The 13,898-nt window shown below is 51.9% G+C and overlaps 2 protein-coding genes across 3 annotated transcripts; both read left to right on the top strand.

Moving 5' to 3' along the window:
- The first annotated feature begins 537 nt into the window (after window positions 1–537).
- LOC135376642 (uncharacterized) lies at window positions 538–8,632 on the top strand. Its single transcript, XM_064609151.1, has 7 exons — window positions 538–852; window positions 977–1,119; window positions 1,335–1,450; window positions 1,987–2,154; window positions 2,278–2,409; window positions 2,463–2,559; window positions 7,851–8,632. The coding sequence occupies exons 2-7, from the start codon at window positions 986–988 to the stop codon at window positions 8,611–8,613; spliced, it is 1,410 nt and encodes a 469-aa protein (XP_064465221.1). The 5' UTR covers window positions 538–852; window positions 977–985; the 3' UTR covers window positions 8,614–8,632.
- A 15-nt stretch (window positions 8,633–8,647) lies between these two features.
- On the top strand, window positions 8,648–13,668 carry LOC135376641 (uncharacterized). 2 transcript variants are annotated; one of them, XM_064609150.1, is made up of 3 exons: window positions 8,648–12,314; window positions 12,431–12,853; window positions 12,988–13,183. In XM_064609150.1, the coding sequence occupies exons 1-3, from the start codon at window positions 8,825–8,827 to the stop codon at window positions 13,086–13,088; spliced, it is 4,014 nt and encodes a 1,337-aa protein (XP_064465220.1). In that variant the 5' UTR covers window positions 8,648–8,824; the 3' UTR covers window positions 13,089–13,183. The 2 variants fall into 2 exon arrangements, with proteins under 2 accessions (XP_064465220.1, XP_064465219.1); XM_064609149.1 differs by having other exon boundaries at window positions 12,431–13,668.
- Window positions 13,669–13,898: the final 230 nt, after the last annotated feature.

The raw sequence follows: 13,898 nt of genomic DNA, 5'->3' as shown, positions 1-13,898 counted from the left end.
CGTTCGAAATAATCTTGTAGCCTGAATCGAGTAGAGACACAGGCAAGAATTTCGCTACAGCCGCCTTGGTTGTTTTGCAAGATCTCCCTTGGAATTTCTGGGGTTGCCCAATACAGCTCACCTACTAATGCGCACATCCACAAACATGTATCCATATACATACCCCCCCCCCAAGAAAAAGGTCGATTTCAGGGGCCATTACTAGTCACAGGTCTGTGAGCACTCGGGCCCCATTTGCGGGACAGATTCTTGCAGAGTAGTGCCATAACAGTCTCCCGAAAAGCTAGTCAGTGAAAAACTGGTGTCGGCTGTGCTGTCTGGGGTTTTTCCTGGGTTTTCCTCAGACGCTTTCAGACATATGTCGGCACAGTTCCCTTAGAAGTCGGCCCAGGACGCACATTCCCCCAGGGCGTGAGTCGTGCCGTTGCCCACATACGTGAGGCCGACAACGGCAAGCCCTATCACCACCACCACCACCACCATCCCACTTGGAAGAGGACACAGCAGGCCACCAGTCAAGCGACTATTAAATAGTAAATTCAAAAGCCGGCGCAGTGCCGACCAGAAGCTTTTGTGAAATTAAACTGGAAGGTGATCCGGGTTGGGAGACATTTCGGTTCGACCTTCACGGCAGCAGCATATTATAGTCTTCTTGTCAAAAGGAATGCATGAAGAAGAAGAAGAAGGAACTTCCTCGTGCTCTCACTCCACGTAACGAACCATTTGGAAAACCCCAACGCATGTTCAGGTGTAATTCTCGTAATTCTCTTCCAGCACATTCATCACCAGGACCTCCAACCTATTTGCTCCTTTGTCCTACAATTTCATAAGTCGACTCCTTCCACTAGCAGAGTAGGCTGTGTCTTCTGCCTCTTTCCCAAATATTTTTTCCTATTTCAAAAGGAAGCAGGCAGGTTAAAGTTCACCTCTCCAGGACCGTTTTGCTATGTACACTGTTGTTGTTGTACTTGCGCAGAAATCGGGAATGCATATTGTGCGCGTTCTTCTGATCCTTCTCGCTTGGAGGCCAAGGCAGCAGACTGTGTCTTCGAAACCCTTACGTCGGAAGGCAGCAGATCTCGAGATGGATGCCCCGCAATTGAAGCGCCCGCCTCACATGTGAGCTTTGAGTGGTTTTAAAGCTAGGGTACGAGTTAATGTTGTCAAAACAACGAAGCATCTGAAATTCATCCAGTGGAGCACAAGTGTGAAAGGACAGTTCACGTGACCATTTCTTGGCGAACATCTCGAACTCTTACTTGAATTACATTTAGAGTGAGACCAAATGTCTAAATGGCAACAGAATTAACTCTGCTCTCTTTCTGTACTTTCAGTTTTAAAACTGATATTCAAGAGAGCCTCCAATGGCGAATGGAGAACTCTGCGGGGAAGCGACAGGCGAGGGAAGAAGTTCTCTTCGTCCATAAACCAACTCCTGCGCCAACTTATTGTAAGTTTTCTTAAAATAACTTGACTTTCGCAGCGAACCTTAAGAACATGTCACCGCGTACTAGCAACTTAAAAAGTGCATACTCGTGTGTAGAACATGCTCTTTTCGAACGGATCTACAGAGTGCTACTTCTCTGTGGTGGTGGGTGGTGGTGAGGTGATGTAGGAGGAAGGTGCGGTCAACCTATACTCTGGAATGGCGGCTCGTTGCACCCAGGGGAGGGACAAGAAGGGTGGAGAGATGATGGTGGTACAGGAGAGAGAAGGGTGTGCTAACCCTCTTGCTCTGGGATTTGGGTAGTAAAAGAGAACTACCCACCACGGAAAACTTGCAAGCATTGGGATGCGCCTTGTACCATGATAACCACCAGGATTATTAGCGAAGTTACCATGTGACACTTCTCTTCATTTTCAAAAAGAAAGGGTACATTTCGTTCACTCGGCGTTTCAGAAGGCATACCGCTATCATTGTTTGGTTACCTACACACACAACCGCGAAAGGCCCGAAAAACGCTTGTTTGTTACGTTATATTCCAGATACTGCGAAGCACAAGACAAGCAAGCGGTGCTCGGACGACTTCGACTGCATGCGAGTCTTGGGCCAGGTGTGCAACATCGAGAAGCAAGGCTCGACGGGAACCTGTCAGTGCCCCGACAGCACACCTGTTCATGTAGTGGAGCACGACCAGCCAAGATGTGTCTCTGGTAAGAAGCCTTGGACACACATTCAGTGTAGTCTGTTTTAGCGAAGATTATGATTTTACCGTCGCTATGCAACAGCGAGTTGAACAAAAGACGGGTAGCAAAAACAATGTCCTAATTGTCCAGCTCGCCTGATCTTTGAGGACTGCGCGGACACCGCCGAATGTGCGTTCCTCAACCCTTATGTGGAATGTGTGAACCAGATCTGCACCTGCTCGCCACCGAACGTTATGAAAAGGAAGGACCTGTGCATCCCAGGTTAGACACATATCCTGTTAAGTGCTCATCTTAACTTTCTTCTTACCGCACAGCTTCAGCATCCAATACTACTTCCCCGGCGGCCAACGTGTTCGCCATACTTCTCATGAGCATCGGAGCTATCGGAGGCATTGTAGCTCTTGTGGCCAGGTAACGTTTCGGCAGATAATAGCACGTAAAGCATAACGCATCTAGGAATATCGTTTGCATTCAGCTAGACCGTGTTGAGCTATTTGGTCTCAGGGAGGAGTAATCGACTAGCAAAGTCCGGTATACCCTGTGGTCGAGCACCACGAAGCTTTCTACACAAGCCCCTGGATGGCGCTTCAGCAAGTGTCTCAACCTTGGCCTCCGATAAGAGGGGCGTTGCTTCAAAGATAAAAGGCAGGGTGCGACAGGGGAAGGGAGCTTTTTCAGGGAGATGCTTGCCCTGGCGCGGTACACGTTGTGGCAGAGAAGGTGAATAAACGATGTTGTTGCATTGAATCTTGGTGTGTGCCGCTTGTTCCTTTGCGCACGGAACGGACGGGCTGACGCCCCGAGGTTGTGGGAACGTAGGTTTCCACAACTGGCGCCCAACGTTTGGGGTCCGAGCTCGTCTGTTCCGTGCCGGGGAACACGCGGCACGGTTAGTAGTACATAGTAGTTGTTTTAGTTTGTAGTTTATTGCTGTTGTTTCTTTGTGTGTGTGCGTTTTTCGTGTTTTTTCTTCGAGTTTTTCAGCTCCCACCCGGTGGACGAGCCCTTGGAGCTGACGGCTGACAAGGCGAAGGTGCCCACGCCGCAGTCAGACGCCATTGCAACGGCAGAACTCCTGTCACGCATGACGGAGTTGTGCTCGTTGGTGGTTCAACGCCTGGATGCCGGGTCGGTTTCGCCGCCGCAGGCACAAGCACCTCTACGACTCAACTTACCGGTGCCTACCTTCTCAGGTTACACCGATAAGAAGTCCGTTGCCGATTTCCTGGATGACCTCACCGCCTATCAGACGGGTATGGGAATTTCGGACGAAGTCCTAATCCAACGCATCCTGCAGGTTGCTTTGGTCGGAGACGCCGCCCGCTGGCTTCGGTTGCAATCGGAGTTTACGTCCTTGCAGGACTTCCAGGAGCGGTTCAAAAACGAATTTCTTCCCCCGGATTACGAATACCGTGTCCTAGAGGAATTGCATAAGCGTACTCAACATCCTGAGGAAAGCTTATCTGAATTCGTTCGGGCATTGCAGGATCTGTACAGCAGAGCGGATCCCACCGCAACGGAAGAGCAGCGCGTCGCACGGGCGATCCGTCAGTGCCACCCGCGCTTCCGGCCCTACTTAAGAGCCCATCGCTTTAAAACCCTTGAGGCGTTGGCCCAGGAGGCTCGTTCAATACAAGGCGACCTCCTGGCAGAGCTTCAATACCGGCCCCCTCCGCCCCCAGAGCAAGCCTTGGAACCGCGCTGCGCGTGGTCGGGAGGAGCCGCCTCGGTCGAACGCCTGCATGCAACAGGTTTGGGTGACAACCCCCGTAATTCATACAATGCGGAGTCATCCCACCGAGCCCTAGATCCGTTCCTCTATGACCAGAGGACGATCCCCGCAGGAACGAGCCTTGACAGACCCGTCCCGCCCCGAAGTCGCGGTCAACCTGGCCTTTCAGCTAGCGAAACCCAACGGCAGCGGGAGCGGCACCATCCTGCGCCCCCGCAGCCACGAGCGCCCAACGGCTGTTGGAATTGCGGCAGCCCTGACCATTTTCGTCGGGAATGCCCGCGACAAAGACCGAACACCCGTAATGTGCCATCGGGAAACGGTCGCAGCCGGCGTCAATGAATGCTCGCTCAACGACGTCGGCAAGTTGCGAAGAAAGCGAGCAGACGGTTACTATCCGTGGCCTTGATCAGTCAAAAACTAGCTTTGCAAGCGGTAAGATAACGCAAAGAGATGCTTTGGCTCCTCTTGCTTTTTCTGTCCGAGATTACATCGAGGATAAGGAACCAAACATCGCCGTTCGAATTTTGGGTAAAGATTACATCGCCCTTATCGACACTGGAGCTACGCTTTCCCTTATTGGGGACAGTGTTTACGGGCATTGCGTATCACGGCATGTGGAATTGCAATCCACAGATGTCACTCTTCGTCTTGCTTCCAATGACGCCGTTCCAGCACAGGCAGCAGTTGTGCTCTGGGTACGTTTCGATGGGAGACGACGAAAGCAGCGCTTCGTGCACCTTCCTGGCCTGGCAGTTCCTGTTATCCTGGGCAGAGACTTCATCATCCGGCAGAAGTTGGTGCTGGACCTGCCCAATGGAGGATACGTGTACCACGGCTCGTCGGGATTTTTCCGCTTCGCCGCAGCACGGGAACACTGCACAGCACAGCAAGCTGTGGCAGCGACCGTTGAAACGTCTGGGCTGCCGACTGTCTTGGGGTCATTCCATGGTCCCGAGGAGCAACGCCGTCAGCTTGAACAAGTACTGCGGCAGTTTGACGGAATCTTTACCGAAAAACCGGGTAAGTCGTCTGTGTTACAGCATAGCATAGACACCGGTAACGCTAGGCCCTGGCGTTGTAATCCGAGACTATTGAGTGTGCATAAGCGTGCTTTGTTAGACGCTGCTCTTGACGAAATGCTCCAAACCGGTGCAGTTCAAAGGTCCCAGAGTCCTTGGGCATTTCCTGTTGTTCTGGCTCCGAAACGAGATGGTACGGCTAGGTTATGCGTCGACTACCGTCGACTTAACGCAGTAACTGTAAGGGACTCTTACCCCTTCCCGTCCATTGAGTCAATCTTGTATTCCCTGGGCAATGCAACTGTGTTTTCAACGCTTGATTGTAGTAGAGGATTTTTGCAAATCCAAATTGCCCCGGAGGATGTCCCAAAAACAGCCTTTACGTGTCATAGAGGTTTGTTTGAATTTGTACGAATGCCTTTCGGACTGTCCAATTCACCCGCCAGTTTCCAGCGGTTGATGGATACAGTGTTGGGAGATGCGAAGTACAATTTCGCAATGGCATACATGGATGATGTCGTAGTGTTTTCTAGAAGTTTTCAGGAACACTTGGAACACCTATCAATCGTCCTTGCAAGGATGAATGAAGCGAGCATAACGATCAACCCCCGCAAGGTGCAGCTGGCATCGTCTAGGATCAGCCTTCTCGGCTTTGTGGTGGACAGAGGGACCATCCGTCCTAACGACGACAAGCTAAAGGCGATCACGGACTTTCCGGTTCCCGGTAACGTCAAAGCCTTGCAGCGCTTCCTAGGTATGGTTGGTTTTTACAGACAATTCATTCCTAATTGTGCCGAGCTAGCGCAGCCGCTTAACCAGTTGTTGCGCAAGGACACGCGCTGGACTTGGGGAGAAGAGCAGGAACGATCATTTCGAGCTCTATCACAAGCAATCGCTGATACGGCTAGGCTTTATCTGCCCGACCTCAACAAACCATTTGTTGTGCAGACAGATGCAAGCGATTATGGTGTTGGCGCAGTTCTCTTGCAGGAGCATGACGCTATTCTTTGTCCAGTGGCTTTTGCAAGTCGCACGCTGAATCCGGCAGAACGGAACTACTCCGTGACGGAAAAGGAGTGCTTGGCGATCATCTTCGCTTTCAGGAAGTTCGACCTTTACCTGGACGGCAGTACCTTCACTGTCCAGACTGACCACCAGGCACTTTCTTGGCTGCAGCGGCTCCATAACCCGTCTGGACGACTTGCCAGGTGGGCCCTCATGCTACAAGGCTACTCCTTCAACGTGGAGTACAGGCGGGGCTCAACAAACGTGGTAGCAGACGCGCTGTCCCGCGCGCCTCTTCCGGAGGGGGAAGAGGAAGGCACCGAGGCGCCTTCTCAACTTCTGGCAGCAGCACAGGTGGCACGAGACGTATCTTCGTCTTGGGGCACGGTCGTGAGCAGAGAGCAGCTCCTAGACGCTCAGAGAGCGGACGGCCTTTGTCAGCGGGTGTCGCAGTGGATAGCTGACTCGGCGGACACCGGAACGACTGACGGACGGCACGACTCCTATCTGCTGGGCGAGGATGGCATCCTGTTCAGATACATACCCCAGGCGGATGAGGACGACGGCTCATCCCCGTTCAGAGTCGTGGTGCCACGGAAGTTGCGTAAGTCTCTCATACGTTATTTTCATGACTCGGCCTTGGCAGGTCACAGCAGCGGCAGGAAAACTTATGAAAAGTTGTGTCGTGTTGCGACATGGCCAGGAATGAGACAGGATGTAACAAAGTATGTCCGTACTTGTCCCGTATGCCAGAGAGCGAAACCTCGTGGTGGTTTACCCCCTGGGCGCTTACAGCCTGTTCAGAGCAATAGACCCTGGCAGATAGTTGCTTGTGATGTGATGGGACCATTTCCCCGTAGTCCTAGAGGTAACCAGTATTTGTTCGTGGTTACTGATCATTTCACGAAATGGGTTGAGCTGTTTCCTCTCAGGACGCTGACTTCCCAGAGAGTGTGGGAAAAACTACTCGACACCTTTTGCCGGTTCGGGTTTCCCGCACAGCTGATCACCGAGAACGCAACCTACTTTACAAGTAAGGTATTCTCAGATTCTTGCGCTGTCTTAGGCATTCAGCATAAGAAGACTTCCCCGTATCACCCTCAGGCTAACATTACCGAACGTGTTAATCGGAACCTGAAAATGATGTTGGTTGCTTTTACTAGCCAGCATCACCGTGATTGGGATCTTCGCCTGGCTGAGCTGGCGTTCGCTACACGGACGACGGTCAACAGGTCTACAGGATTCACCCCGGCGTTCCTGAACTTGGGACGAGAGGCCCCTTTTCCTGTGGAGAATGCTCTGGGCCTCCGGGATGGTGCTACCCGGCCTCCTTATTCAAGGTTTGCTGAGGACCTCCGGAGTCGACTGGACGATGCAGCCCGGACGGCTCGGGAGAACCTGGACGTCGCAAGGTTGGACCAGGCTCGCCAGTACAACCGTAGACGTCGGAACCTCACCTACAGCGTCGGTGACCTCGTCCTTCGACGGACTCACCCGCTAAGTGATGCGTCACGAGGCTTTGCAGCTTCACTCGCAGATAGGTGGGATGGCCCCTTCGAGGTAAGTGCGTGCTCCTCCGGCCTCACTTACAGGCTTCGTCGCTGCAACACCGGCGAAGAGACTGGGCCAGTTCACATCTCGGACCTGAAGTCTTACCACCTCCGAGACCCTGACGGAGAGGAGCCCGATTCGCAACCTGCATCCCTCCAGGACCTGGACACGGATCCCGTTCCCGGACCTGCGTCCAGCCGCTACAACTTGCGTCCCCGCAGGCGGCGCATGTAGCTGCCACTATCTCCATCGCTAAGCATAGTGCTTGTGATTTAGTGCTTTAGTAGTGTGATTTCTGTTGCACAGTTTTCCGCTGTTTTTCCTAGGGAGTGCCCTTCGGGCGCTTACGGCTTAGGGATACCCCCTTTACCGTGTTCCCGTCTCTCTCGCAGTTTCAATGCCACGTTTCGCTCTACCTCCACACCGCCCGGTTTCCCGGTCCCGTTCACGCCGAGACCCAGCACGGAATTCTGGACCCCCGGACCGCACAGCCCGCTCCTCACCTCCACACCGCTCCGTGGCCACCTGGACGGTCGTGGCCAATGGCCTGCCTGTGGCATGGACGTCACGGTCCCGCTGGAGCAGCCAGCCCCGGCCGCTGCGGGGAGAAGACCCGTCACGGACTCCTGCCCCGTTCAGGGGTCTCACACTAACAGACAGGCACCCCTCGGACCCCCTCCAACCTCTGACCGCCGAGGAGAGGCGGATTCTCTGTCCGCAATGTTAAGTACCCGAGGTGCGCATGGGGACCCACCGCAGAGGCGCCCTGCACCGAGCCCGCCTCGAAGCAACCCGCACAGTGTCCGACGTTGCCACCGCCATCACTACATTACGTCGCCTTCGTCCCGAACTGCTGGTGGAGTCCGCACCTGCCAGGCAGCCCACAACACAACCGGTTCCTCCGGTACCCGACGACGCCATTCTCGACATCACCGACGATCTGATGGCCCTTTAAGGGGGGAGGAGTGTGGTCGAGCACCACGAAGCTTTCTACACAAGCCCCTGGATGGCGCTTCAGCAAGTGTCTCAACCTTGGCCTCCGATAAGAGGGGCGTTGCTTCAAAGATAAAAGGCAGGGTGCGACAGGGGAAGGGAGCTTTTTCAGGGAGATGCTTGCCCTGGCGCGGTACACGTTGTGGCAGAGAAGGTGAATAAACGATGTTGTTGCATTGAATCTTGGTGTGTGCCGCTTGTTCCTTTGCGCACGGAACGGACGGGCTGACGCCCCGAGGTTGTGGGAACGTAGGTTTCCACAACCCTCACAATTTGTTCCAGGATCATAATTGGCAAAGAAGGTCGACACCAAGATAGCGACGAAGAGCCACATGGTAGTTATCGGAGGCAACGCCACACGGATGATCCTCCGATGGTCCTGTTAAGCAAAGGAATCAAGCGCATCTTCAATGACTGCAAAGATAAGATACAAGATATGGTACTTCGAAAGCCCGTGCTCTCTCCGCAGATGCAAAGTCTAATCGAAATCCGGCCTACCAGGCCTACCGGAACCTCCCATGAGAGCACAGTTGTGGTCGACGTCCACGTGCCATACGAACCGTTGGACTTTGAGGACATAGCTTCGTTGGAATCTGACCTTCGCAGAGCAACGCGACTGCTTTCTCAAGAAACGTCTCCAACAACAGCAAATACTTCACTTAGAGTGACAACATCACACAGGGCGAAGATTTCTGAGAAATCAGTCGAACCATTGCAACAGACCTCCCCAGTTACCACTCCAAACATGGCGACATCTATGGATTCTCAACGGCAAGCTGGCGATGTTGTTGTGCCGCATATTGAACACGCCGAAGTGAATGCGGACCCACCATCGACAAAGCACGGAGACGACGAGAAAAGGCGAGATTTCAACTTGAACACGGACCTAGAACACATTATGAGGATAGTTATAGACCAGCTCTCGAACCCGCAAAGCAGCCCAGCTGGGCTCCGCAGAATCGAAGGAGACGAATGCAGAGTAGAAGTTGACGCGGGCACGTTTTCTGATACAGTCCGAGCCGTGTATTCTCGAACTCTCCTCAAGCTACGCCAGAAGCTACACACTATGGCGGCGCAGGAAGCCCCCAGCGTTGACCAAGTGTCTTTCGGAGATTCCTGTCGGTCGTCCAGCGCTAGTCCAAGAAATAAAACCGTGGAGCTGCTTCCTTCTCTCGATAAAGGGTGCGGCGAAGCGAAAGGCAAAACGTACGCGGATGTGTCCACCCTATGTCGAATTCTAACTCCACACTCTGTCTCGAAGGATCCACGTAAGCGAATTCGAATAAGCGATACGTTCTCCGAACATCGGGTCGGTAGAAATTTTCCGGGGCCTCCAGTCTACGGCGTTCCTCGCTTGCAGACTCGTCAAAGCACCCCTGCAACCATCGATGCTTTTCCTGTTACACAGACACCCGATCCTCTTCCAAAAAGATGTTACCTTCTTAGAGACGAACGACAAGATAATGCGACGACCGAATCATTTCACTCTTGTTCCGACCCCAATCGTTTTATGAGACAACGTAAGTTCATTCCGACGACGACCCTGCCGATATCAGATTCGGCAAAACTGGTTCTGGAGCCGATTTCGAGTGATGTGGACCTTCACAATCGTCCTAGGGATAGTCTGAAGGCGTACCTTGCAGGCAAGGTTCCGACGGTAGCTACTGCAGATTGTCCCTCGATAAACGATTCCTTGCAAAACAATGGGGAAGTTGATAGAACACAGCCAGGTGTTGGTGGATTCACAAAAACGGTACACCCAAGGGTACACTACATTGACTCTGACAATGCCTTGCAAGTCAGGGAAGAAACCTCGCTTTGCACTATACCGAAGAAACTTCTTAAGATGCCACCTAAAATCGTTTTATCCCCGATAGAAGACGAGGTCGCAGGTCTGGAAGTCGAAGAAGAAACACCACTACTGAACCTGAGAACTGTAACCAAAAAGAAAAGGAACAAGTCAATTCTTCTACCTCCTTATTCAAGAAAGAAAGCAGATTTACAAGATCGCACACAAGATAGCTCATTTTCGTTGTCACGACTGGAACTAGGGTCAGACATGCCTAATGCGTCGATGACGAGGCTTCTCAATAGGTCCCGTACGTCCATTCATGGTTGGGGTCGCAAAGCCGCGCTGCAGAAAGTGGACGCTTGTGACAGAACCCCCGTTGAAGAAAGCACTATTCTGTGCTCTTCGGGGCCTTCGAGTGAAGTGAAAGAATATGCGCATTCCTTCCATGTAACAGAAATTAGAACAGGCACTGGTGCCGCATACGTAGATCCCACCTCAAGTAGCCCACCGTCAGATATTCAATCTCCTGCGCTGTTTCTGTTAAATGCACCAAGACAAGATATGGCATGCAACAAAGTTGAAGAGATCGTTGAGAAGAACCTCCAAACAGTCGCATCGTCCGCGATACTAAATGACGCTACACCTAAGTTACCTCCACCTCAAAAGGCATGCGAAGAGGTCAAGTTGACAATCACCGAGAACGACATCATCCAGTGCTTAAACAGAGTCGTAGGACCAAACCGAGCCATAGCTGTAGAAGACAACAGGAAGTTCCCGGAAGCAAAAGCTACGCAGGAGGCTGTGTGCGGTTACGACTTGATGCAAGACGTGCTTTTGAACGAGGACGTCCTCAGTACCAGTGACGTTTCCAAAGTTGATATTAATCCCAAAGGAAATTCCACCGCGCCTAAAACTGATCTGGAAGCATTCAGTCAGCCACTTTCGCGCCTACGAAGAGGCGACTTGAAAAATATCCTAAAGGAAATTTTGGAAGAAGAGTACGCCCATGTTCTTCAGCTCGCAACACATGGGGTGCCGTCGATCCAGAGCACAACGGCTCCTCCGGTGCCTTTCGAACACGAAAACTTGCCAGCACTCACCCATGAGCCATTGACAAAGACGAGTAGGGAAAACTCTGGTACTTCGACACGAAAAACACCAGAATCACCATCAACGAACTCTATTAAACCAGAGTATGAATTTACAACTGCGCGGTCGAGCGGTGAAGCTAACACAGCGGATGGATTCGACCTGCAGCCGTCATCAGGAACTCGGCAAACTTCTTCATCTTCGAAAGACTCACCCGGACAAACGACGACCACGGCTACGACAGCTGACAACACGGTTACGCAAGAGACATCGTCTATATCAACGAGAAGGTTCTACACGGAATTAAGCTTCCCAGAGGTCGGCATAGACTCGATGCCTATTCATGGACCTGATGGTGACGGCCCTGGGAGTGAGACTTCGTCGTCGGAGGATACCACCACGGCTGCAATGGCGACGACTGAGACGACGGAAGATAGTTTGGATCAAGGCGGTCATGTTCACTTAGAAGAGAAAGAAATGGCAAAGTTCCTATCCCAAGTTACTGTCGTCAATTCATCAGAATCTAATATAGGGTCTAACGATTGCAGAAAACCTCGTCGTTCTGTTGATACCCGATTTCCATTTAGCCCGAGAAAGCGACGACCATCTGAAGAACATCGAGATCAAGACACTAAACCAATGAGCTGGGTCCCTCCGATTCCCAAATTGCTCCTAAATGAATACAGGAAAAATGTTCTCAAGAACGCAACAGGAGTACAACAGATGACACCCGAAGTGACACCCTCTCAACACCACACGCGCGAAGGCGCGATTGGAAATATCGTACCTGTGGAGGAAACGACGTCTTCTCCTACCGACGGCAACACCGCCAGATGGACTGAGCCACTTCGTGAACAATATCGTGACACCGAGAGCACATATGCAAACTACACCAGCACAGGAGTTGCAGGCGTGAGATTCTCTTCCGTATCTGGCAGCAAAACTGATGACTCGAGAGAAGGTGGACAAAGAGACCGGAAAAGTACGTAACTGGTACATGCTACTGGTATTAGCTACAATTACTGGTATTAGCTACAATTACTGTTTTAGCTTTGCAATTTTGATATGGTACTTCAGTAACATGACAAACCCATACAGGTGGCACCATCAACGCAAAACGAACAAGGCCGAAATCTGCGTCGTTCCACGGCATCCTTCCATCCGACAGATTAGGCAGCGTTGACGGTGAACGTGCTGTTGTCCCTCGTTCCAAGTCATATACAGAATACTGGCTGAAGACTGTTTCTCTCTACAAGGAAGTCTCAACCTGCCAAATCTCACCTTCAACGGATTCTTCGGGTGACATTATGGAAACCGAATCCATGGCTCATGTGCTGCATGGCTTGCACGACACGAGACAGGGAGCAACGTTGGAGGAGATCGACCTCGAAAACTTCATCCGCGAAAACCAGATGAACCCACTTCTGAAGACCTTCTTGTACATGCATAAAACTGCGTACCAGACATCTGTAACGCGGGATACACCGAAATCAACCACGTACGTGAGCTACGACTTACAAGGTACTCCCATTTCTTCTAATTTCCCGCAACCATATGAACCGAACGAGATTATACCGAAGACTGACTCCCCTACTTCACTAGAAATTAAGCCACCAAATATCGAAACCGACAGGAAGAAATCATTCAATTTGCAGCCCAGCGTAGACTACCGCATTATTCCCGCTCCTCCACAGTGCGACAGTACGTCGGAGGCAACAATCATTCTCGAGTGCGACCGGGGCGGGCGCTTTTATGATGCCGAACGTCAGAGTGAAATCTTCTCACCCAACACTGCAACCACCATCGCAGAGCAAGCCAGTTTCGAAGACAGCTCTAGCAGCGGTCCTCCAAAATCGCTCAAGAAAACGCTGCGAAAAACGCTGCGAAAAACTGCGCCGTACCGTACGCCGTTCCCTCTCTGCAGCAGTTCGCGGTCGAGCGCCGTGGCTCCGATCAGTCTGAGAATGTTGAGACGTACGAACTCGACGGAATACATGACGCCGTCTATGACACAAGGTCGTAGCCGAATAGGGAATTCCGTCGAAGAGGAGAAACCGCTGAAGAAGTGCGTGAGCGCCCTTTCGTACCTTGAGAAAAACCGTCTTTGGAAACCTGATTCGTTGCCCTTTCAGCGGTGGCTGAACGCAGCCAGGAGGGCGTCGTTAAGGCCTGGCGATGGAGGGACTGTCCTGGATGAGTCGGGACGCCAGTCTTCGCAAGATATGATAACGTCGAGCGAGTCGTCTGAGGAGGAAGAGATGCATAGCTTGGCGTCTACTACGATGCAGAGTTATACGAACGAAGAAGGTACGGAAGACGAAGAAATATTTTGAAGTGTTCATCATTATAATAAACCTATGGATAGTGGTTTGTAACGGTTGTCAATATAGAAACAGACCCTTGATGCCGATGTTCAAGAGTTAGTGTGTGACTGACATCGTGTGTAGCTAAGGAACGGTACAAAGACAAATACAAATTACAGGCTCTGTTTATTTAACGATCCTTAGGGACTAGTGCGGGCATGAAAATTCGAACCCGCACCGCACGAGCACCTGCAGCAATGTCA

Source organism: Ornithodoros turicata, unplaced genomic scaffold, assembly GCF_037126465.1.
Source record: "Ornithodoros turicata isolate Travis unplaced genomic scaffold, ASM3712646v1 ctg00001197.1, whole genome shotgun sequence".
NCBI classification, from domain to species: Eukaryota; Metazoa; Arthropoda; class Arachnida; order Ixodida; family Argasidae; genus Ornithodoros; species Ornithodoros turicata.
Note: the sequence above shows the minus strand (reverse complement) of the source record. Positions and strands in the feature narration are given on the sequence as shown.

Bases quoted from the DNA above. Each gene is read 5' to 3' on its own strand.
- LOC135376642 (XM_064609151.1), top strand. From the start codon at position 986: ATGCATATTGTGCGCGTTCTTCTGATCCTTCTCGCTTGGAGGCCAAGG. The intron at 1,451-1,986 runs GTAAGTTTTCTT...GTTATATTCCAG, and splicing joins AACTCCTGCGCCAACTTATT to ATACTGCGAAGCACAAGACA. The intron at 2,410-2,462 runs GTTAGACACATA...CTTACCGCACAG, and splicing joins GAAGGACCTGTGCATCCCAG to CTTCAGCATCCAATACTACT.
- LOC135376641 (XM_064609149.1), top strand. From the start codon at position 8,825: ATGGTCCTGTTAAGCAAAGGAATCAAGCGCATCTTCAATGACTGCAAA. The intron at 12,315-12,430 runs GTACGTAACTGG...AAACCCATACAG, and splicing joins TGGACAAAGAGACCGGAAAA to GTGGCACCATCAACGCAAAA.